This window comes from Corvus moneduloides, chromosome 9 (assembly GCF_009650955.1).
Source record: "Corvus moneduloides isolate bCorMon1 chromosome 9, bCorMon1.pri, whole genome shotgun sequence".
Classification (NCBI taxonomy): Eukaryota; Metazoa; Chordata; class Aves; order Passeriformes; family Corvidae; genus Corvus; species Corvus moneduloides.
This window is the reverse complement of record NC_045484.1, coordinates 27161380-27186577: the sequence shown is the minus strand read 5'-3', so window position 1 is coordinate 27186577 and position 25198 is coordinate 27161380. Positions and strand designations below refer to the sequence as shown.

At 41.6% G+C, this 25198-nt stretch overlaps 2 protein-coding genes across 4 annotated transcripts in view; both read left to right on the top strand.

The window, feature by feature from the left end:
* Nucleotides 1-8844, top strand: part of LRP8 (LDL receptor related protein 8) — a 174187-nt gene extending 165343 nt beyond the window's left edge. For all 3 annotated transcript variants that reach the window (XM_032118158.1, XM_032118157.1, XM_032118159.1), the window contains 7 exons: nt 501-640; nt 1816-1957; nt 2381-2533; nt 3089-3289; nt 5152-5220; nt 5459-5631; nt 6517-8844. In XM_032118158.1, the coding sequence (XP_031974049.1) occupies nt 501-640; nt 1816-1957; nt 2381-2533; nt 3089-3289; nt 5152-5220; nt 5459-5631; nt 6517-6555 (917 nt within the window). In that variant the 3' untranslated portion in view covers nt 6556-8844. The remainder of the gene's footprint in view (nt 1-500; nt 641-1815; nt 1958-2380; nt 2534-3088; nt 3290-5151; nt 5221-5458; nt 5632-6516) is intronic.
* Nucleotides 8845-22740: 13896 nt separating this feature from the next.
* On the top strand, nt 22741-24648 carry MAGOH (mago homolog, exon junction complex subunit). Its single transcript, XM_032117914.1, has 5 exons — nt 22741-22892; nt 22999-23057; nt 23253-23363; nt 23670-23752; nt 24362-24648. Exons 1-5 carry the CDS (start codon nt 22805-22807, stop codon nt 24459-24461), a joined length of 441 nt encoding a protein of 146 aa, XP_031973805.1. The 5' UTR covers nt 22741-22804; the 3' UTR covers nt 24462-24648.
* The last annotated feature ends 550 nt before the right edge of the window (nt 24649-25198 follow it).

Here is a 25198-nt window from a genome sequence, read left to right as displayed (position 1 = left end):
GATTCCCCCAGCCTGAAGCACAAGAAGGGTTTCTGGGCCCAGGATTCTTTTTCACTGAAAACATGTGAATCTCACAGCTCCTTTAGAGAGCTGTTTCATTGGAATCTCAGTAGTTGTTTTCCAGCAAGAGGCCAATGCCTGAACAACTTTGGGAGGGATGAAGCTTCTCACCCAGGCACTGATGGAGGGAATCTGGGAAGCCCAAACTACTGCTGCCCTGCTGCTCCTGGTAACAAAAGAACCTCATTGTACAAGGCTGTCAGTCAGGCATTCCCCCCCCACACACACAGCAGAATGTTCCTCCTTTTTAATCTTATTTATAGGGTCTTATCCCAGCATATCTGGGCACTGATTCAAAATCAGAACTAGTGTTAAAAAAAAAAGAGAAGCCCAATAATAAAGAGATTAGTCATGCTGCCAGCAGGAAAAACATGCTGGGCAAGAGCAAAAGAGTTGCAGGAGCTGTGTGTCATTTTGCTTCATTGTGTTTTACTTTCCAGATTTGCTGAATCAGCGTCTCTACTGGGTAGACTCCAAATTGCATTCACTGTCCTGCATTGATTTCAATGGCAGCAACAGAAAAGTTCTGATCTCCTCTGTGGATGATCTGAGCCATCCTTTTGGCTTGGCAGTGTTTGAGGTAAGAGTGGAAAATGGATGCAGAACAGACTGGAGCCTGTAAGAGGTCCCAGAGTTGTTCTTGATTAAAAGCTCTGCCTTTTGCACAGCCCAGAGAGCTCAGTGAGGGCGGTCGCTGCTATAGAAACCGATAAACCTGGTGTGGCTTCAGCAGGGAAACTGGTTTTTAAAGCCCTTAATCAAGAGCAATGTGTTATGTCATGCTTTTACCTAACTGCAGCATCAGTGTATTAAATGATCCGGGGAACAAAGGCTTCAACTTTGGCACTCTCTGTAGGTCAGGTAAAGCAGAGAAAGGTCCAGTTGGCTTTTGGCTCGGGAAAATCCTTATCCTTAAATCCCTTATTCCTCCTATGTGAAGTGGGTAATATCTGGGCATCTAACTTTGGGCATGGGTTTCTCCAAGTCATTGTTGCTCTTTAGTGCTATCCCCAGCAGCAGCATTTGGAAGGATCTCTTAGATTATTTCCCCTCTGTGGTCTGAATAGCTGGGTAGAATAACAGACAACTCTTTTGCTTTTGCTAAGCTGCCCTTGGTTGTCCAGCAGTGTGGCTTTCCTTATGGCAATACACATGGGTTTAGCAGGCAGCAGCACACACAGATGACCAAGCAATTAAATACTGTTTGGTAATTGCAATTCCAGGGTACCTCTTTCACCAGTAATTTTGTATCTTCAACCATAGTATGCCATGCAAAAGATAGTAATAAAAAAAAAAAAAAAAAAAAGGTGCTCAGCTTCCAGGTGTGCTCTAGGCACTGGCCTCTTCATAGATACCTGTTTAATGCAGGTCTTATCTTGGGAAAGGAGGAAAAAATCAGCAAGGTAACAAAATGTTTCTTCTATGGAGTATGGCCCTTTGATCTATCCCAGCTTACAAAGAAAAAGCAGTTCAGAAACAACATGGATGCAGTTTGTCTGTACCTTACCAAATTTCTCCTCCCTCACCTCAGTCTCAGAGCTACTCAAAATTACACAGCACTTTGTAAACTTGTAGGAGAGCTGGGCTTTTGAACATTGTCCAAAATAGAAAGAAAAAAGCTGCAGACAGCAGTAGCATGAACCGAAGGTGCCCCAACGTAGGAACACAGGGCACTAACTTTGTGACTGCTGGAGTTTACTCCAACTCGAGCAGGATTTGAGCAGGCCAGGTCAGGAATCTGTGCATTCCCTGCAGGACAGAGTGTTCTGGACTGACCTGGAGAATGAAGCGATCTTCAGTGCAAACAGGCTCAATGGCTTGGACATCTCCATTCTGGCAGAGAATCTCAATAACCCTCATGACATCGTGGTGTTTCATGAATTAAAGCAGCCCAAAGGTAAGAGGTGTCCTCAGGATGTCATGGCCCTGAATCAGGTTTATTTGAGCTGGCAAATGAAATGCTCCCTGATGGTTCTTGATGAGAGAGAAAGCACAGGTAATAATGGGAAATCAATGCCTAATGTTTGAAGTTCCTGCATAATTAATTCAGCAGCAGCACTTATTGAAGAACCTGCAATTTGCTAATAGCTGTTTAATTAGCATCTTTGATACCAGTGAGTTACTCTTGTCACTGTGTTGCTTCCCATTCATTATGTATTTGGGAAGTTTTTATAGTACTGTGTAAGGTTCCACTCCACCATACAAACTGTAAAGACGCATAGGCAGCCTGTTAATTTTCAGAGGATCTGATATTTCTTTGCCAAGGGCAAGAAATAAATAATTAGAAAAAAAACTTGTCTTTTCTTCCATCTTTGAACAGCTCCAGACTCCTGTGAGCTCAGCTCCCAGCCAAATGGAGGCTGTGACTACTTGTGTCTTCCTGCACCTCAGATCTCTCCCCATTCCCCCAAGTACACCTGTGCCTGTCCTGACAATATGTGGCTGGGTCCTGACATGAAAAAATGCTACAAAGGTAAATACAGTCACATCTCCATTTCACTATTCCAGCAAAACCATATTTACAGTGAACATATTTCCTGATGGTGAAAACACAAACACCGGCTTCTGTATTCCACTCCTTGCTGCCCTCTGAGCAGAGCAGCACTGTGGTGTCCTTTGCTGAAAGCTTGCTTATTTTGGAACGCTTAATCAGGAAAAGATACAGCAGGAAGGGGGGGGGAAAAAAGGACTAGGGCCCAGCACTAATTCTTGGTACAAATTCACAATCTTCTGAAGTTCTGAAAAAAACCACAAGTTTGTGAACTTCTTAGCTACCTTCAATACAGAGTGCTTTTTTTTGTTAGTATTAATAAATCAAGCTTGACTTCAGGAAGTCATTTCTGTAGCTTTAGGCAGAGAACTATCAATAGTTTGACTACCTGGGAAATAGAATTGGAATTTGGTTTCTGCTTCTCTTCATTAAACAGTCCTTCCCAGATATATGTCACCGTTTGTGATTTGCTTTGTGTACTTGCTTTAACCAAATTTCCTTGTTGCTCTTGGTTTTCACATCTTTCAACTACTGCAGCTCCTGTAGTGGTTTCCACAACCACTGCCGGCACCACAACCATCACTGCTGTACCTGGCAGTGCCAATGACACCACTGAAGTTGTTCCCAAAGCTGTACCAGAAGCTACAATCACCACCCCAAGTCTTCATTTACCTTCCACCACATCCATCCTGATAGATTCTGAGATGACCACTGGAAACAGCAATTTATCACAGCACTGTAAGAGAATGAGATTCCTCTTTCCTCCTTCTATGTCACAACTCCTCATGCACTGGTGGGACACCTGACCTAATGTCTGAGTTCCAGAGGGGTCAGGTGCAGGCACATCCTGGTGCACAGCAGGAGACATCAGCCCGTCTCTCTGCAGGCACCTGGATTATGATGGCCGCTGTCATTCCAGTCACTTGGCATGTTAAGGAACTTATATGAACTTTTATCCAAGGCACATGAATGGCCCTGAGAGTTCACATCAGCCCTTGCCTTGTGCCCAGTACTGGCTCATCCCAGCTTCAGTGCTGCAGGCAGTAGAATGGATGATTCTGCAGGTGCTTCACCTATTTTAATTGTTTAATTATTTATGTGATCCAGCACAAGTTCTGGGTGAAAAATTCCCCCTGTGCAGCTTTAGTGCTGCTGGACACGTGGAATCACTACAGCCCAAGACAAGCTGCCTCTGTTTTGTGTGGCCGTGCTTGGCATGTTAATGTGGCCTCATCATGACACAGGTTTGAAGTTTTGCATTATTTATCAGAAAAGCATCCCAGTGGAGAGCACTAATAGGCTCTCCTCAGTGGAACACCAGCCTGCATCTCAGAGCTAACAGGCAATCCCTCCAGGTCCTGCTGCCAAGGCAAAGCAGAAAAGCTGAACTGCTGTTCAAAAAAAAAAAAAAAATTCTAGTCCAGAGAGAAGATTTTGCTCTGCAGGACCTCAAACAGACATGTATGTTTAAAAACAGTAAAATGTTTCTTTTCCCCAAATGTTTCACTGTTTCCATTACATCTGGAAAGCAGCAATACACCACCTCTGTCTGCAGAACAGTGTTGCAGTGCACTCTGTGCTGCGTGGGGAAAGCACAGTCCAATGGCTAAAATGCATTCAGTTCTCTTTCTGCAAGTTTCTTTCAAATGCAATAATTACCTTTTTAATAAGCCATAAAAGTAAGGTGCTTTTATTGTCCACTTTGGAAACAGTCTGGCTTGTTATTAAGTAAACAACTATGTAATGCAACAGCCTGCTACAAGGAGGTATTTAAAAGTTGCATGAATTGGTGTATCAAAAGAAAAAGTAGTTAGTTCCTCCTATCTCAACTCCTGATATTTTAGCAAGAGTAAATTTTCTATACTGATCCCCTATATAAGATCTCAGAGCAAACATTTTAAAGTATAGAACTTGAAAGGTATATTGAATTTTTTTAATTATATTTTCCTGTAATTGCTTCTTTTCTCTTATAAGTACACTATTGAATTTTGGAACCATTCTTGTATGCTGAGGCAGGCTGCAGCAATGAGGGATAGATGTGTTCACTAATTCCTTAGCTGTAAATAATAAAAAAGGAAAAAATTAAACAGAGAATTTGTGCAGATGGCTTTGAACTACATTCTTTTTCTGACAGCTCAATAAATCATTAATTGTGTTAGTACTAGAAAGTGTTCTGCTGTGGATTTTTAAGAGCGCTATTCACCATGCCCTGATCCGTGCATGGCATTTCCATTAAATGTCATGTTTTTAAAACTGGCCTCCTTTTTTTGTGCTTGCAACAGTCACCCATTTCTGGTCAGAGCTTCTCTGACAGCCCTGTACCCAGTGTGTCCCTTCACTGGGCACGAGCTCTGGGGTGCCCCTGTCCCCCTGTGAGGCAGCGGCACTGCAGGGACCTCATTCCTCAGGAGAAGGAGCTCAGCTCAGCCCAGATCTGTGTGCACTGCTCAGCATCTCCTGAATAATTTTATTATGAAACCTTTTGTAAATTCTTTAATTGCAAAAGCTTTTTTATGGGCAGAACAACACGGGTAGTAACAGAAAACATTCTTTAAAACCAGAAAGTGAGTTAAATGATCAGAACACTTCTGTAATTACAGATGCAAATGATGATGAAGGCTTCGGTTCAACTGTGACAGCAGCTGTGATTGGAATTGTCATTCCTGTGGGTAAGCAGATTGGATTTAACCTTTGAAGGAGGTCACACCAAAGTGCAATACCAAAAGAGTGCATTTACCACAGTAAATACACTTTTCTAGTTTTCAGAGGTGTGGTGGGAAAGAGGAACTGTTGGACTGGGGAAAAGTAGCCCAGCTTTGAGAAAATGTTATGAGGATGGCTGCCAACATGGGAACATCCCAGCAGATCCATGCCTTCCTAACAGCCCTTTCTTTCCCCTCTCCTCAGTGGTCATTGGCTTGCTGTGCATGGGGGGATACCTCATCTGGAGAAACTGGAAACGGAAGAATACTAAAAGCATGAATTTTGATAATCCAGTTTATAGGAAGACAACAGAAGAGGAAGATGAAGATGAAATCCATATTGGACGAACTGCCCAAATTGGACACGTGTACCCAGCAGTAAGTACCTGAGGAGATGGCTGATGGAGAAGATTAATTCTGTTGAGAGTTCCAATACAGAATTTGGATTAGTGTTGCTTATTTGCCACATAATGACAAAAACCAGAACTTCTTTAGTATCATTGATTAGGCAGAAGCATAAACATCCATGCAGCCCATGCAGTTATCTTACAATACAATGCTCTGTATCAGATACTCTGTTCAAAGGAAGAGTAATTGTCCTAATCAAGGTACCAATCTGACAAATGTAAAGCTCCCTCAAGAGCAACCTCAGTATGGGACAGGTGATTACTCATCCTCTACTGGATTCCACTATATCTCTGCTTAGGCTGCTACCAAGTGTCTAAACTATCGTAAGGATAAATTGAGTTTCTCTACAAATCGGGGAGAATATTTTCTCATAGTAACAGTCTAAAGAAAAGTCACATTCCTCACAAGGAGAAGTGAGTGAGGTTCTGTAAGAAGTTAAGGAAAAGGATCCTCCCTCAGAGCAGCATCCCTGGGGAGAGGAGCATTGGCAGGTATAACTGCATTGTATTTTCAGAAGAGAGCAGGAAGATCCAGAGTAATGAGTGAAGGCAATACAGCTCCTCTGGGCAGGCAGGTGGGCAGATAATGTCCTATATCATCTAAAGGTCCCACACAAGACCCCACTGGAGAAAGTGCCATCCCTTACAAGGAGCCTTACCCAGTATACAAGGGCAGGAAATTTTCCAGCACCTCTTTAGTAACACCTGAGCAAGTGACCTCGTTTGGGGAGAAAAAAATTGCTATCTAGAATAGACTTGTCACCAATTCAGTAGGGACAGCCATGAGAGTTTTAACAAGAAATACAAATTAGCACCAGTATCAGAGTTCACAAAAGTGTGTTTTTTCCCTCCCCAGCGTGTAGCATTAAGCTTAGAAGATGATGGGTTGCCATGAGGATGCTGCTCCAATCAACTGAACACAGAACAAATCTGCTTTGGATCACAGAACCTGCTTCTTCTTTTTGATCGTTATTTATGTTGCAGAAGGGTAACCACAAAGTTATAATGAACTGCAAACATCCAAAGGATGTGAGAGTTTTGTATGTATAATCTTTTATACACATTTTAACTTGTTGCACTACCCATTTGTGATAGTGAATAAGCAACAGCTGAGCTACTAACTCAATGTACATAACCAGCCAGGCTGAAGGTTCAGTAGCTATTGCTTTATTTTAAGACTATATTTATAGATATTTTGTAAATATGTTGAATATGCTTTGTGGCTATCCATCAACATAAGTAAAATAAATTCTGTACAGGCAGTTTAGAAATATTTATTAACAAAATCTGGATTATAAGATCTGTTCTGTAAATATAGTAGAGGGGTGAGAGTATTTATTTTTTGTATGTTTGGCTTGCTGTGCATAGATTATCTGTGTATATATCTATCTGGACAAGATAGATATATACACATATAAATATATACATATATATAAAAATATATACATATATTTTAAAACTACTAGCCTACATTTATGAAAATTAGGGATAATTGAATTTTTACAGGATGTTTGAGAAGTTTGCTGTGAAATCTAAAGACACTATGTAAGAAAGAGCTGTAGTGTAAGATAGCTGCCCAGTGAAGCACTCCATAAAAAACAGCTCCTGATTTCCATCCTGGCTCTTAAGGGCTGCTTTTACATTTTCCAGTCTATCCATGAAGAATCCATGCAGTGCATTTAACTGGAGAGCTATTGCCTACAGCATTTCAGTCAGGAGAAACTCCTACAGCACCTAGGGTTTTTGTGTTGTATTGTTGCTTTTTTACAGCTTGGTACAAATCTGATTTGGTTTTTGCTTGTTTGTTTCTAAATGTAAATCTAAATGCTTTTCCACACTGGCAATCTTGCACCTCTCAAATCAGTTCAGAATTAACAGAAACAAAGATTTAGCCATGTGTTTCCACACTCCCAAGTGAGCGCTCTCTGTGGTTCATCAGGAGAATAACATAAAAGTCACTTCCTTCCCTCCTTGCCCTTGTCCCCTGCTCATACTGATTAAAAAAACCCATTTTAGGAGCTGCTGTGGGCACACAAAGAACTCTTTGAAGGGCAGCAATTCCCTTCCAAAGTCTGGCCCGTGGAACAAGATGCCCCATGGCAGGTCTCCCAGAGCAGGTTAAAAACTCCCAGCCTTACCAGTGTCTTTGGCTGGGTCATCCTGCACCTGGCAGAAGAAACACCTGGTTTTTCTTATCTCATTCTATGGGATTTCCTGGGAATTCTGTGGGAAGAGAATACACTTACCTCCCACTGCATAACGGACTAGTACCTCCCTGAACTGTACCAAATCCTAGAGAAATCTTCCCCTGTTTTTATGTCAGTCCAAGCTTTTGTGTTTGAGTGAGTAGAAGAAACTCAGCCTGAGTAGGTTTGGGGGTTGTTTTCCTTTTGTTTTCCTTTCTTTTAGAATAAATTTACAGTGTAATGTGAGCGGGAAGCTGATTCTTGACTAAGAGAAGGAAGGAAGTGTCCAAAGCCCTGGTATGCATTACAAACATAATTCATACTCTCAAATGCCTCATGGCCTGCATAAACAATACAGAAGTAATCAAGCATCCTTCTATTCCAAATTTTAGATTTTAAGGCAGTGACAAAATGAGTGAGATATCCCATTATTGTTGTAAGGTATGAAGCTCTCTTTCTACAAATCCATGCACTGTGTGCATGAAGAAAAAAAGCTGAGAAAGGCTGTATGTGATAACACTGTAACTAACAGACGAATGTAAATATATATGAAAGTTCTACAGTTTTGATACTTTTTTAAGAACACACAAACCTGTACAAACCACGTGTAAAAGGCTGCAGGTTTTTTCAAACCATTGTACATGAATTCAGTGTGCAGTGCTGATTTCAACCTTTACAGATTTATAACTACTGAGAACACCAAATTTGTTTTTAAAGAAATTAATTATTTTAAATAATGGTTCAGATTGGTAGGGTGATATTTAACATTGTAATCATTTCTGCTCTGTCTTGTCATACTGAAGTTCTGTTAGAGTAAGTTCTTGCTTGGTGCCTTTTGTGTTTCAGTTCTTACCTTCCGGACAAAAGGCCCAGGGAGGGGCGGGGGGGGGGGGGGACTCTGTGTAACACTTGCTGTACTGGAAACCAAATGAACACGTTTGTAAAACAGTGCACTGTTTCTATAGAAAGATTAAATTTTTTTATTTGGGACTACTGAACTAATTACTTCATGGTGTCTGAAAGGGGGGGTGTATCATATTTTGGTCTGAGTTTTCCCTAACTCTTAACTGCCCAATGCCAGAGTGGGATTTGGGAGCAGTGCAGGGTAATTCAGCTTCAGCGTCACAATAGCAGCATTGGGGACAGTTCATATTCCACAGGTGACTCAACAGAGCATTTTGTTCTGAATTGTCTCTTTCTGCCACTTTGGTTTTGGTCATCTGCAAATCACAGGGAAAACAGCACCAGGTTCATTATTTTTTTGAGCTGAACATTCCATCAGTGATGTAACTTAGTAAAACCTCCCGTGGTACAAGTACACCAATCCTTACCCAGTGTGAGAAAATGTCCCAAAAGTGAACAGTGCCCAGAACAGAACTGGTGGAGCTTTTAACCTGAACTATTAGATGTTGGACTATTCAACAACTAATTGCAAACTACTGCATTTCTTCTTAGAGCTTTTGGTAAAACACCTACAGAAGCTGCAAAACACCTTACAGCCACACTTATGCCATCCTGAAAAAAAAGACAGAAATACTGCTGTTCTTCAAATATCAACAGGCAGACTCAACTTTTTTTCTTTTAAACATACAAACAGTCCCTTCCATGGAAATAAAGCTGGAAAAAGGTTCACTGTACTGGAAGTACAACAATAGCTTTGGCTCAGAAGTGGCTCAGAACTAAACACACAGTTAACTTACTCTTCCCTGTCTCTTCAGAAAATGAAACCCTGGATAATACAATACAATATCTTTCCCCATCACATGTTGTACAAAGCCCTTGGGAGCAGTGCATTTATAGAAGTTCTCTTTCAGTCACTTCTTGGCCCCAAAGAAAGCAGCCAAGCAGGTAAAACTTTCCAGGCACAAAGGGTTATTACCAAACTAATACAGACTGATGTACTGGTGAATATCAGTGGTTCAGTTTTCTAACTGAAAATAAGCTTTTCTTACTTCAAAACATTTTTCCCTTTCAGTTCAGTATTTTAGCAAAGTAACATGGTAACAAATAGAAGAAGTGAAACAACAAAAAAAATTCTCTCCAGATCTAAAAAGCAAGGACAGCACAAAAGAAAATTGAAAGAGCCTCATAAGAGAGTCACAAACATACCTGGGCATCAAGGTACGCCTCCCAAAACAACTCCTTTTTTAAATTATTTATGCTGTATTAGCAATAAAATTCTATTTTTTGTTTCACTTTTTAACATAGTAACTGTACAGTCTGAGCTAATCCACACCAACACTGTTCTGCCTACTCCCATTAAGATGCTCTATGGACCACAGGGACTAATGTAAGTCCCTCAGTGTTTATGTAACACATGCAATTCAGTCACCTGCCTTCTGCAGGAATATGTGTGCTCTTTTCCTTACACTTTGTTCTCCATCAAATCAGCCCTTCAATTTTGGGAAACACTTTTAAATCTGTCTTCCTAATTTACATCCTTGCCTTGAAGCAGGGGACTACAGCCACGGGCTGTTGTGAGCTCTTGCACTACCCCAGTGCCAGCGTTTATGGAGTGGTGCTAGTTCCAGTTGTCTCCTAAATGCCCAGTGTCAACACTGGAAGGATTCAAGGAGAAAAAAGCAACAGAGATGGTGAACTTAGATGTGGGATACGGCAGCCACCCATTAAATTCAAGCTACAGTCCATTTGCACATCACCATGCCGGGTGCTCAGTGGCCAGCTCCAAACACTGATTAACAAAACCCCCACACCCACACACTCCCTCCTGCTTCCCTTGCAGGTCCTGGGGCTCTCTCTCCCCCTCAAGGGTAGCCCAGAAATGGCACACGGGGTGATGAAGGCACTGCTACAGTCCCAGCTGGGGACTTAACAGAGTTGTTCCAGTCATAGTTTGAGGGTTGTTATGGCTTGTCCCGATGCCAAAACTTGGGGCTGCAGCTTTACAGCTGCATGTTCTGCAGCAACCTGCACGAGACCATTCCCGGGGAATGGCAGCGAGCACGGCCTGGCCACAAGTGTCATTTATGAGGTGAAATGTGTAACGTCTGGGGTGAACCAGAGCCCCCAGTCTGTCCCAGGCACACGGCTGGCCAAACTCTTTAATACAAAGGATGAACCTGAACCCTCTCCTGCCCCAGTGGGCTGAAGAAAAGGGACATTGGTCATCCCTAGTTACAGGAGTAAAACGTACACAGAGCCACGCACATCAGCAAATAATCTGCTGGGGGAAGAGGAGATAGAGAAAATCAGGAGCAAAGTTAAACCCAGGGGGAGGAGGTGTTTTAAGATTTTGGTTAGTTTCTCATTATCCTACTCTTATTTAATTGGTAATAAGAGAAATTAATCTTTCCCCAAGTCAAGTCAGTTTTGCCTGTGACAGTAACTGGTGAGGGATCTCTCCCTGTCCTTATCCCCACCCATGAGCCTTTCAATGTGTTTCCTCTCCCCTCCTGAGAATGGGAGTGACAGAAGGGCTTTGGTGGGCAAATGGCATCCAGGCAGGGTAAACCCACCAAACCCATAACAGAAAAATGGGGGGTTCACTTTCTACAGAGACCAAACTGGCTCTTCTCAGATAGATGAAATGTGCCTGGCCAATAGTTTGCCAGGCTCCTTACACCCAAGGGAATTGAATGAATGCATGGTCAGCAGGGAATGAACTGAGCCACCTTGTTTTACTTTTATGGCTTCAAGCACCAATTCTCCAGCCAAGACACAAATATCAAGAGTCCAATTTTACACAGATAAAGATGAACTTGTGGCTTTTGCTATCACAGCAGCAGAGACAGTGACACAAATGATCAGCTTTACAGTAGATCACCTCCCAGAGTGTCCCCAGAAGGTGGGCTATATGCCTCAGGGATTTCTCAACCCAACAGTGATAGCAACTTCGGAAGAAGCCAAGGAGCGCCAGTTCTAGCTGAGTTCTTAGTTCCTACAGGAGGGCAGTAATGCTAATGTGTATCTGCACCTAAGCATCAGCAAGCAGAATGAGAATTAACATGCTTTAAAAAATGATACTCTTTTTTCAAATTATTTGCAGCATTCAAATCTCTCCATGTACCTCAGTGGGAGAACATTTCCTTACGGGATTAGCCACAGCTGCCTGCTAAGTTCCCCACACTATCAAGGAAACCACTGTAATCTTGTCAGTGGTGATAAGGCAGTGCCTTAGCAGGGAGCTGAAGTTATGTCAGTGAAACAAGAAAATCTCCCTGATAGTTTGATAGGCCCCTGCCTGGTTCCAAGGATGGTGTACACAGGGTTACAGAAGGCTGGACTGATAATTTTGTCTTCACATCAGTTCAGCTCTTCAGCCCTTGCCTCAAGGCTACAAAGTCAGGTGGAAGAGGAGAGGTTTTACCTGCAGTTCTTGGCCAGGTACAACTGAGGCCAAATAACAAAGACATTCCACATTACCCTGTTCAGGACTTTATCTGCTGAGTCTTCCAATCAAGGAATTAATTAGTTCCAACTGCAGTAATTTATTTTCACGCATATATTCCCCCACTGGGGCTCAGCTAAAAGCACTTAATTCAAGCCATTACACATAAAAGATGATGGAAAACATTCAAGAAAAATCCCTGAATCTACATATTTTACTAATAAGGCACAGACCTAAATAAGTTCTAAGCAAAGAGAACACCTTGAAATGATGCTTAGAAGATAAACAATACTTGGAAGGTAATATTTAGGTCCAAGTTTCATTGACAGGAATTTTCTTAAAAAGGCTAAAGTTGACTTCTAGACTTCCTGTAATGAAAAGCTGACTCAAAATTATTGGAAATTTACATTATTGTTAGCAATATCTGAAATGAGTGTCACATTTAAAAGCCTGACCTCATGAACTGACTTCATATTACTTTGATACTAAAGGCATCAGTGGCAATAAAAGTCATGAAGAAGTTAATAATAAAAACTTATTCAATCACATCAGTGGCTGGCAGCCTGTAGAGGAGCGGGTGAGGTTAACAGAATCTCTTGCTATAGAGGTCTTTTTGCAGGAAAGGCCAAATTAAAACCTTTTTGCCCTTTTGGAGTTCGTTTGACACAAGCTCCATCCCAGTGTGGTGAGGCATGAACTCTCCAAACTACATCTCCCCTTGTTTCTTCCAGTTTTTTTTAAAAGGTGATTTAAGATTTATCCATACAGACTCCAGTCATAAAAACCTACTTTGTCTCCTGCAGACTAAGAGACAAAAACAAGGGCTTGGGCTCACAATCCCCAATGACCCCAATGACAGTTACAGTTGCTCCTTTGCCTTAGCTATGGCTCTGCCCAGGACATAAACAGGCAGTGATGCTTTAATCATTACAACTTATATGCACAACCACCAAATAAAGAACATTTTGGTATTTTCTTCAGTCATGTTATCAGTTTACAGAAGCTCATAGAGCTTCAATATTTGCTGCCCAGAGAGGCTGTGGCTGCCCCATCCCTGGAAGTGATCAAGGCCAAGCTGGAATATCCCAGTCAAGTGGAAGGTATCCTTGGCCATGGCAGGAGGTTGGAACTGGATGATCTTAAAGATCCTTTCCAACCCAAACCATTCTATGATTCCATGAATATGTAAGGCCCCAAAATGATTAAACTAGAGAATGTATGATATTCAGAATATGATCACTGGCCTAGAATAGACTCTAAGCAATACAAATAAACACACACAGGGATGCACCCCAAGCCCTATTTATACACAGCCAAAGACGTGGGCCATCTGCAGACCTAGATAAATTAATTGAGAAGCTGTGACAGGAGCATATGATGATGATGATGTGTTGTTTGTAGCACATTACTGTGGACTTTCAGCTACACTATGCCAGGAACTAGCTACAGTTATGGTTTCCCATAGCAACAGGATATACAGGACAAATTGCTCAGGAAAACCCAGCTGAATGGGAGCTGTACCTCCCATGGTGAGCCAAGCCAGGCATTCCCTTGATTTGCAAGAAAGTGAAACAAAGCTCCTCCATATGATCTGAAATACTTCTTGAATTTAGTCAAAATGTACCCCTTTTCATTGCAGCTGGTGTTTTACCACTCCCACACTGCTTCTGACGCTGCAGACAAGCCTGGTCAACCCAAAGATGGATGGACTAAACCCACTAAACTTGTGCCTAGATTGCCCTGTTGTCATTAATTTAGTGAGTCCTGTGCACAGAACTGGGCTTACGAAGTCCCTGTCATTCGGTCACTGTCCCTGCCCAGTGACCACACGGACCAGCTCTGGACTGATCATGCTTTAAATGTGACTGCCCAGCAAAGCACTGCAGGTAACACAAATGACTGTGAGCAGACCTCCACTACCTGACCTGATAATACAGTGTCTTGGCAGAGATGGCTTCTCTTTGAGAGTTCTCACCTTACAGAGCAGGTGGGCACTTGGCAAAACCACCCCCCAGAACTGGACAGGGCAGGGATGGGCCAGGGAAGTGAACTGGAGCTTTCTGGGGGGAGCACAAACAGCACAACATCAAACACCTGCTCACATCTTGGCCAAAACACAAACACACATCAGCATTTGTACTTATAGATTAATGTAATGCAGAATTATCTCCCTCTTCCCTCAGGGACCTGTGTGCCATCTGTGTGACCTACACAGGCAGGCTACAAAGGGTTCAATTTAATCCTAAATAGTGGAGCAGCACCAACTAACGAGCAGGTATACAGAAACCTTTTAATTTCAGTGAGTCACTTCAAGGCAAAAATCCTAATGAAGAGAACATAATTTGTAGTGTCAATAGCTATTAGTGCTATGAGGGCTTCAGAACACGGTGAGCTTTGATTTAATGTGTCCCTTTTAGAGCACACTCTACGTCCGCAACAAGAACAAGGCCAAAGAGGAATAACCTTCAGGTGCTCCTGCAGATCAGGAGCATCTGATCAGGAGTCTACAGCCATACATTATTTTGATTACCATTCCCTCATTTGAGAAAAATCAACACAGAGCTATCAGAATATTTATGTCATCAGACCCAATGAATCTCCAACAAGATGTGAAATTATATTCATAAAGTATTAACCACTGCACTTTTGAGAGTACCTCTTGGTTTTTTGGGCTACAGGGAATCCATCTTTTCCAAATCAAGCAGTAACTTTGCTGGCTGACACTCATCTTCTGCAATATCAGTTTTACCTACTTACCCCCACCTCTGCAGCAGCAGGCCTCCAGTATCTCCTCTTCTCCACCAACATTTTTAAAAAGTAAATGCTGATCAAAGTATAAAGTTTGCTTCCAGAGAGAGTGAGATGAACTGATAGGGAAGGAACATGAAATGGGAATGATCTGAAAGCAATGGCAATTAGAAAGAAACAAAGGGCAGCTGGGCTGGAACTGTGGGGGGTGGGAGGGTGATGGCACCAGCTGAGACTTATTCAGAAGATTTGATAATCCTTTAACAAGGAATTTTAACCTCCAAGTGCATACACACAGGTGCTGCTGACAAGAAACAGAACAACTATAAAGAAAAAATAGAGGATAACTTTTTAGATGTGAATTCTTGTCAGCCTTTGGCACCTGATCATTAGTACCAGTACTTAGTATAAAGCAAAAATATTTGGCAGTTTGAAAATTGTGTTCACATATAATTACTGTGCTGGCATTCACTACATTCAACAAGACGATGCAAAGAACTGCATGGTAATTTCTGATAAAAAGGCAACTCCTCCAGCCCCTTCTTTACACTCTTGTGACAACACAGGAAGAAAAAGGTGATTACTTTCTTTTCTACCACTACCCTAAAATTAAGCCTTTCCCCACTGACACTCATTTGGCTTAACACCTCTGATTTGATGAGCACATTGAAGTAAATCTTTTTTAGTTCTTCTTTGACCATCTCAAAGACTGCTGGACTGAAGTAAGGCAAACAAGTCAGTGATGAGCCGGCTGTAAAAAAAATATTACTTCCTTAGCAGAAGAGTCACATTATAAATTTCCCATCAGACCTCCATATTTTTAAATATTTTCATTTTTCTTTCTTACTTTATGCAAAAAACTCAGTCACTGTCTTCTACTGACACTTGATTTTGAGACAGAATGCAATTCACTCTCCTAAGAAAAGACAGTAGAGTGGGAATCTCTTCAAGCTCTTGAATAGTGAACAAAACCTGAAAAAAAATCTATGTGAACATAAATGGCTTATGAGACTAGAACAGCCAGGACATTCTTGTTTCTGTAACCCAAATAAAACAGATACAATCCTATGCAGGCACCTTTGATATACCAGACTGCAGGAAAAACTACCCAGCTGGAGCTGGGTTGACTTGGGACAAGTGACGTTCGGGGGGGAAAAAAAAAAAAGAGAGAAAAAACTACCAAAACCTAAATGCAGCTTCAGCAGAAATAATGCAGTTTTAATGGACCGTGGAATATCAGATACCCAGCAAGAGGATGACCTTTTCTCCAGTACTGAAATAACAAAGCCATAGAACACAAATGCTGATAAACCAACTTCAACTTTACAAAATCAATTTATGTGATAATAAAAGAACAAAAGACATGACCTTTTCTTTACTATTAAATAAACCAAATCCATTCCACTGAAGTCTTCTTTTTGAACAAAAGTTATTGCCTGACCTTTCTTATTCCACTGCAGGATGCAAAGTGACTGGGCAAGCATTTAAGCTCTTTTGTTCTTCCTAAATCAGAGGTTTCTGCCACCACAGAGAGGAAACTGTGCACATCTTCCCCAACCCCAATACAGGGGCAGGTTCTGTAGGTACCATCAGAGATCTGTGACATGGCCCTAAGACAAGGGGCAAAGACCACACAGGCAGGTACTGGAATAGGAGTGGATACTTAGGCTGGAATATGACTGCCTATCCAAACCAGCCCTGTGTCTCCACAGGATCCTGCAACACACAAGCATCAGCTCATGACCTGCACAGTGAAGACTATTAAAAGTGATATATGTTAATGGAATGTTTTATCTCGTATATCAACCAGATATTATATACAGAACACTGACATAATTTTGTACGCTATTCTCAAAGAATCAGAAGCACAAACTACGTTACCTGAAATTAACCTTCCCTGTGATGAGTTCCTGATAATTTACTGGATTCTTGACACAAACTGTTTTATAAACAGCATGAAGTAAAAATATAATGTAAATGAATGATAATTACATAATTAATATAATGATAGTCTAAACATAATTTTACCTGTAATATTTCTCTTGTGGAGGCAATGCCCAAGTAATGTTCAACAGATGGATGTTGCTGCCTGGGATAACAGCAAAATAGGTTTATTCATTGAAAAGAGAAATGTGTTATTATTTCCAATCCTTTTAATGCCAAGAGCCATCTGTGGGCAAGGCCTTTTATTTGACATAGAAGAAAGCATATGCAAGTGCATTTGCCTGTGTGGAAATACATAAAAATATATACATTAATTCCTGAAGCTGCCATCCACCCCTCTGTTAAACTGCTGTCAATAAGGAACTGCTGGTGCACCATCCCCATGGTTTGACAGGATGGACTCACAGTCACAGTAATCCTGACTGACGGGAAATCAAGAATAATTTTTTGAGAGAGACAGATCACTTTATTATGAGAAATAACTCCCTGGCTTCTGGAAGGGGATTACTGTATTACAGCCAGTATCATCCTTTTCATCTTAGTTGTTTCTATTCTCCAGTTTTTTTACTTTTATATCACTGAAAACCTGCCAGTGACATGAACATGGAACAGAACCAATCTGATGGCTCCTAGGGGCAGGAGAGCAATAATGCACAGCAAAACAGAATCTTGAAAAAGATGACCAAGAACTCTCTGAGATCAGAGGAAAAGGACAGGAGAACACCAAGACTGAGAATTATATCTCCTGGCTGTAAAATAATAATGCTGAAAACGCAGAATCTCAGATTATATGCCTTCATGCATATGGAAGGGACAGTTTTCTGCCAAAAAGCCCAGAGAAGAGGTGGAGAGACTAAATGCTGGTATACTTAGAGCTGAAGAATAAAGAGCATTAGTGAGCAACAAGGATGACACTGCTAATTTCAGGGCCTGCCCATCTATTGCTCTTCAGAACTAGAGACCCCTGAACAAAAGCCATGGGGTACTGTGGAATAGTACATTTACTGATAAAGCAATCTTTTTCTGGATTAAATAAAGGGGGTTGCCATGGTAACCCTGAATGAATTCAGCACATCACCTGCACATGAAGTCTATCTGCAAGGGATCTCTTGAAAGCTGGGGGTTTGCTTCTTGTTTGGGATCCCTGAAAATTGTACAAGGTTTTAAAAAGCAAGGATTGCACAGGAAATGGATGAGACTTCTGCATCCACCAGATCAAAGCCTGCTTGAAGGCATAATTATCTATGTAAAAGGAAAGCAATGTATTTTTCTTGACAAAAATTTTCAAATGGCTGTGAAGATTGGAGAGTCTGATGCATGCGGGGGACAAGCAAGGCTGGAAGTTTTCTGTGAGAAGGCAGATATGCCTGAGGTGTTTCCCTTCGTGCTAATGAAGCCTTAGATTTGGATTTCCTGACCTACTACACCAGTTTCTTTCTTTATAGAGTAAGGGAAAAGAAAAGACTCAAATATTGAAATCAAATACATTGGAAGAATGGGTGGTTTAGACATTATGACAAGCATGAGAAAAAAATTAAATGCAAAACCAATTAAAAAGTATACAGGTAAAAATGTTAGAAATAAATAAAATTCAATTTAACTTTTTGTCAAAGTGTAACAGAGAACATGAGGCCCACTTAGAGCAGCACAGCATGCCTACAGATAAAATCTAGAAGTTTCTATTATATATGCACTGCTCCAGGTCTCTCATCTCTGTAAAGCTTGTGAAATTCTTGTGTGTCAGAAGGTTCTGTAAGAACCTTGGATTTAAAAAACAAACAAACAAACAAACTTGGTAAAGCATTTCAAATAAAAGAAAAAAAAAAATAGAACAGTGCTTATTGAAGACAAAGCAAGGCCAGATGGAAGCAAAGAAAAGTTTCGTTGTAGCCCTTGTCTGAAATATCACCTTGAGCACTCAGCACAACCAGGATATCCTTCCAATCAAGGAGGTAAAATGTCCAACACTCCTTTGCTTATTTCCACATTTATAGAGACATTACCCACCTCTATAGGAAGGTCATGGGCTGAAGGCTAAATAAATACCTGTGCTCACTCCCTGCCACCAGGGAAACCCTTAAAGAGTTTGGCAGATTTGTTTAAATAAAATCAGATTACACAGAAACACCTGACTAGAATACAGCACTTGGCTAATGTCGAAATGAAGAGCCTAAAACATGCAGTGACATAAAATACCTCTTTCTTATGTCATACCAACATTTTGGGGAACTACTTAGAGGACAATTCAGTCCTCTAATTTCAGTCTAAATGGGCAGATTCTTCCTCAGAAGCAACTACTGGAGACAAGCTCCCCCATGTCAGCCCTCATAACTATCTCTGTAAAATTTTGAAGTGAGAATTAACACACATCTCTTTTTAAATAAGAGCAAATCCTATTTTGTGTAAGTTCAAGACACAGTTCTACCATGGAAAATAAATAAACCATTTAAGTAAGTAATATTTGTTTTCTTAAATTATTTGTGGAAATAAACTCTAAAGAGATGGATTCATCAGTACTGGACCCCAGATACTCTTCTCAGTTCTCATACACCACTGCACCCCAACTTCCAGCCTTGCCAAACCAAACAGATTCAGATGGGGGCTGACTTATCAAATAAGTCAATTACATTATAAACTGGCATTTGACACAAAAACGATCTGTAGAAAAAGCAGGGAATCAAAATCAATCAAAACCAAAAAGCTTCATTAAAACTCACACAAATATTCACATGGGAGAACTGATCTTGTCTGAGGGCAGGGGAGTGAACCCGGCAACAAGAACAGACCCTTCCAGTCCTGTAAATTTCCACTAATCTGTCTCCTTTTCAGGCACTCATTTACACACAGGAGTGTATGCTAGGCTTAGGATTTGGTTCTTCTAACACAGAAGTCAATACACCCCATTTTTGTTTACTAAGTCATCACCCGTGAGAACTGCCTTGTGAGCAAACAGAGTCTTTCAGTCAATAACCAGCCACAGCAGCACAGCCCTGTGGGGAAAACCTCACCTCAGGGTAATAAGGTTGTTTTACTTGGCACCAAAACAATAAATGTTCCTTCTTACAGAGCTGTATTTTTAACCAAGTAGATGAAACTTACCCATATTGCAATTTCAAAATACAAACGGTGATGTCTCTCCTAAATAGCACAATAAAATGCACAGCTGAGGGTTAACACAGCACCCCCCGGCCCGTCTCTTAACAGCCACAACACACTGCTGACTCAGCTGTATTTTGATTCTCATTATCTCTCACACAATGCAGAGGCAAAGGAATTAACATTCTTCAAACCCAGAACAAAATTCTCTTCCCAGCAACTGAAGAAGTAACACAAGTGTAACAAGGATCTACGTGCAAAGTCAAGATCCTCACCATGGAGCACATTAAAATGCTATGGAGCATGTGTTAAAGAAACATTTTAAGGATTTTTTTAACTTTCAGAGATTATATTGTCTTACTTTTCTCAGCAAAAGTAGTCTTTTCTTACTGAAAAATCAGTATCTTACTGATAGGGGAATCAGTAAGAATTAAAGCCTCTGCAGATACAAGGAAAAAGAGTTGCATAAAATTCTCTGTGTTTGGAGCATGGTTTAACAAGTTACAGACATGGAAAAATATCAGAAAACAACCTGATTTATTTGCAATCTGTGAAAAAATTCTGCCACCCAGTTCTCCAAAGTGTTCAACATTTCTAGTGAAGAGAAAAAAATAGCAGAAATACAACTATTTCAAAAAACAGTCACAAGTCTTGCAATCTTAAAACTAAGTTAAATTATGGATCCAGAGTAGGTTGATTCATCCAAGCTATCTGCTCTTTTATTGACATGAGAAAAAACCCCAAATAAATAGTAATCTCATTTCTCCCATTTTTCCAAGTCCCTAGGTCAGAGGAGAAAATCATGTAAATTTTGCTCTTTTTAAAAAACAAACGAAAAAACCCCAAACCCAAAGCCATTATAAACCAGTACCAGTATCAAGATTCCATATGCACACTGTTACATTACAGCCCCTCTAGCATGTGTAAAATAATGCTTAAAATGTGTGTTTATAGAGATATTTTCTTCAGAGACAGAACAATCACTGTTTATATATGCTTTTAAGCAGAATGAAAAGAACTGCAATGCACACATTTGTGCCTTTCACAAACACATACTTAAGCCAATGCATTCAAGCATAGCATGTTTGGGATTGTAAATGTGTCAAGATAACCCAAACACCATTGGCAGCAATTCTCTACCCATTGTATCGCCATCAACCATGACGTTTATTTTACTTAGACAAAAAAACTAATACACACACAGCAAAAAAACATTTTTATCTCACCTATAATATGCATTTATCATAAAATATGTTAGAATGAATATAGAGAGCTCAAAGACAGTTGATACCTCCAGAAGGAATGAAAATGCAGGTTCTCAGGATAACTCCTAAGCCAGTTTGCTCTTCCTTCCAACACAGTAATTTAAATAAATACACATTAAGTACTGATATTCCTTAAAGGGCTTATAAACAATTTAAATAATTACAGTGGAGTTATTCTCTCACAAAAAAACCTAAAACCAAACAAAACCAAACCTCCAAACGCAGAGACAAACCAGACAGTACTTGGTATTACCTTTAGATTGGACAACGAAGTTCACAAAATAAGCAGGGTAATAATTCTGACAAAAAAATCCTTCAATCTGGTATAAATACAAATGTTACGTTTTTTAAGGTTATGTTTTAATTTCTTTGTAGTACCTGCAGATGTTATAAAGCAACTGATTGGCCATTTCTGTATCAGTAGGACTCTTCTACTGAAGGGACAACTTTTAGACATTTTATAGAATGGAAACTCCTAAAGAATACAGAATGCAACTGGGAATATTCAAGCGCGAAGATGTGGAAAAACAACGAATAACAGCAAATATTGCGTGACTTAGCCTAACTGTAACTCTAAGGAAAGCAGAGTGAGTTCCATTAGCCCAGCACTGGGATGTGAGGCACCACCATCTAAATGAAATCACGTTCATCAGTGTAAACCCATTTCCAACACCACCACAGTACAAACCACCCTCCCCCATTCTGTGTCCTCAATTAAAAGTGTCCTGTCTAGCGATGAGCACAAGAGATACCCTGTTTCTGAGTTTTTCTTGCAGAAGGGAATGTTTTACAAAAGGACGTGTCTCTGGTTATCTCCTTCCAGCAGTTCCCAAAGCAGAAAAGGGCAGGATTTACCCCCAGTCCATTTACTCTCAAACCTCAGGCCACCAGGGATGAGGGATCTCAACACACCAGTCCCAGTGAGGCACCAAACTGCTTCAGAAGACAGAAACCTGCAGTTCTTCTCATTCTGCTTTAAAAGCATAACTGCACAGTGGGGAAATAAAAATGCTTCTGGGATTAGTTTAGCTGGTAGAGTATAAGGCTGATAATAATAAGGTCGTGGGTTCAATCCTTGTGTGGGCCACTTGCAGTAACACTGAATGCAACCATCAGGACGCAAAACAAATGGCCACCAACTCTTCATCCCTCTTTCATCAGTATGTCTAAATATCACAAGAAGGCTATTATTAGTAACAAGTGAATAACTGGTCCGCCGAGGGCTCCAGATTCTGCCCTGGGGCAGCGGAGGTTGGCGATCCCTCACCTGACACCGTCTCGTGTCGCTATGGGATCGGCCCGGTTGGCTTTAGACCGTGTCACGGATGGATTTCGGCTCTGTCCCGGCTGGACCGCGGCTCTTTCCCGGCTGGATGTTGGCTCTGTGCCGGTGGGGTCCCACTGAGGGAGGGAGCGGGACCGAGCTCCCCCCTCAGACAGGCCTTTCCCACCGCCGCCCGCCAGAGGGCGGCCGCGCGCGCCGCCGCTCCGTGCGCGCCCGGAAGGCGCGCGCCAGGCCCGCGCGGTGACGTTTGTGTGCCGGGGTGTGGCGTGGCCATGGCGAGTGACTTTTACCTGCGGTACTACGTGGGGCACAAGGGGAAGTTCGGACACGAGTTCCTCGAGTTCGAGTTCCGGCCCGACGGTGAGAGCGGGGCAGGGGGCCGGGGAGGTGGGCCGCCCTCCCGGAGTGGGGGGTGCCGGGCCGCGGATAGCCCCAGCGTGGTTTAATGCCGGGCCTTTCCCCACAGGGAAGCTGCGCTACGCCAACAACAGCAACTACAAGAACGATGTGATGATCCGAAAGGAGGTGAGGGCAGCGCCGCGGGCTGCGAGTCAGGAAAAGAGCGCACAGCGCGGCTGAGGGCGTTTGTGCCAGCAGAAGGGACCGCTGGGCAAGGCCACGAGCGAAAGGAAAGGGACCGCTGGGCAGGGCTCGGGGTTGCACGTCGTTGCTGGGATGTTGTGGGCAGGCTTGGATTTATTTCTTTTTCTGAGTGTCCAGGCTTACGTGCACAAGAGTGTGATGGAGGAGCTGAAGAGAATAATCGACGACAGTGAAATCACAAAAGAAGATGATGCTCTGTGGCCTCCTCCTGACAGAGTGGGCCGACAGGTGGGTGCACAATGTCTCTTCTAATTGTTCTTTAATTTTCATGTGTTGGCTCCTTGGAAGCGTAACCAAACTTTTCATTCAAGCCGGTATTGTTTCCAGCCAAAAGGGAAACAAATACTGCTTTAAAACCTGAGTAGTCCCTCAGTGGCAGTGTAGTTGTGGAAGCTAATACGATCCACAGACCTGCTGCATTCAATATCTTTGTTACAGAAATTTGTAATAGAAAATAAAAACCATCACAGTACTGAAGTATTTCTGTAACTGGTGCCATGAAGCAGTGAGTTCCTATAACCTTTTATTTTTCAGGAGCTCGAGATAGTAATTGGTGATGAGCACATCTCCTTTACCACGTCAAAAATCGGTTCCCTCATTGATGTAAATCAGTCCAAGTATGTACTCTGCTTTTTATGCTGCCCTTGTTTCTATTTACCAGTCTGTATTAGGATTTCCTGATTATTGGGTACATGTATTTTATATTGTTTCAAAGCATGAATCAGCTCCTGGGGGCACCAGTGCTCTGTGTTGCAGCACAATGTGCCAAATGCCTGTAACTGTGGCGTTACAGGCTGTGTTTTCCCTCACTGAGAGGAGACCTTGCTGTAGGAACCCTGTTACACACATACAGAGTCCAAGCTGCCATTGGCCTGTTTGTATCAATTTCTTTGGGAGAATCAAGATACTTGTATTTCACCTAAGCTGAAAACACTGACTACCATGGTTTTTGTTGGTGGTTTTTTAATCCTAAGTGCTGTTGATACTTGCTTTCATGATAAAAATGCATATTTTGTAAAGACTTTAAATGTTCACAGTTGGAGTACAGAATATTTAATCTATCAGTGTAGAATGAAACAAATCTGTAATATCTAAGATGACATCTAAAAAGTCCCCATATAGGTTTTTTTGGGTTTTTTAATACATTAGTTCTGTAACCTGTTCTCTGAGAGCATCAGTCTTAAACTTTTTTCCCCTCCCTTTCTTCATTCTGTTGTGCACTGCAGAGATCCAGAAGGCTTGAGAGTGTTTTACTACCTGGTCCAGGACCTTAAGTGTCTTGTCTTCAGTCTTATTGGACTCCACTTCAAGATTAAGCCAATATAAATCAGACAAACTGAAGTTTGTATTGCAGTGTCAGCAGTGGGGGTGGGAAGGGAGGATCCTGTTCCAGTTCCTTACTGTTTCTGAAATTTTTGTGTATTTTAGATTATTTTTTTTAATTGTTGTTTTTGTTGTTACGGACTGTTAATGACTCAATAAAAGGGTGAGATTTGCGTTTTTTAATTTCTAAGCTGTGGTGAGATTTCTAACACTTATAATGGTGCCTTCAGAGTGTGGCACTTCTCTTGTATCAGACACACGCTGTACTTGTCTATGCAAGCAGAAAAAGGAATGAAGCCTGGCTCTGTGAAATGAAACTTCTGCCAGCTGCCAAGACAAACTTCTGTTACTATCCTGAGTTGGGTGTTCTGTTGGCCAGACAAGCACAACATCTGACTGCACAGGATAACTGGTTATAGCAGACACACATCACCTTCATCCCAGCCCGGGCTTACCCGCTTGCCTCCAGAGCAGAGACAAACAACAGGCCACTCAGGAGCCATCCGGGATCTTCACTGGTCGTCCCGCCCAGCTTCAGAGAAGCTGAAAAGCAACCTAAATGTATTTAGTTTAGTTCTAGTCTAGCAGATCTGTTGTGCAGCATTAGTTAAAAGACTTCAAGGGGTCCCCCACAGGCCCTGAGGGTGGTCCCAGTGCTACCAAACCGCGCCTTTGCTTTCTCTTAACCCGTCTGTGTTGTCTAAGAAGCCGCTGCGATTAAAAAAAAAAAAAAAAAAAGT

Coding starts and splice junctions, on each gene's coding strand:
- MAGOH (XM_032117914.1), top strand. CDS start 22,805: ATGGCGAGTGACTTTTACCTGCGGTACTACGTGGGGCACAAGGGGAAG. Junction 23,058..23,252: donor ATGTGATGATCCGAAAGGAG/GTGAGGGCAGCG, acceptor CTGAGTGTCCAG/GCTTACGTGCACAAGAGTGT. Junction 23,753..24,361: donor ATTGATGTAAATCAGTCCAA/GTATGTACTCTG, acceptor TGTGCACTGCAG/AGATCCAGAAGGCTTGAGAG.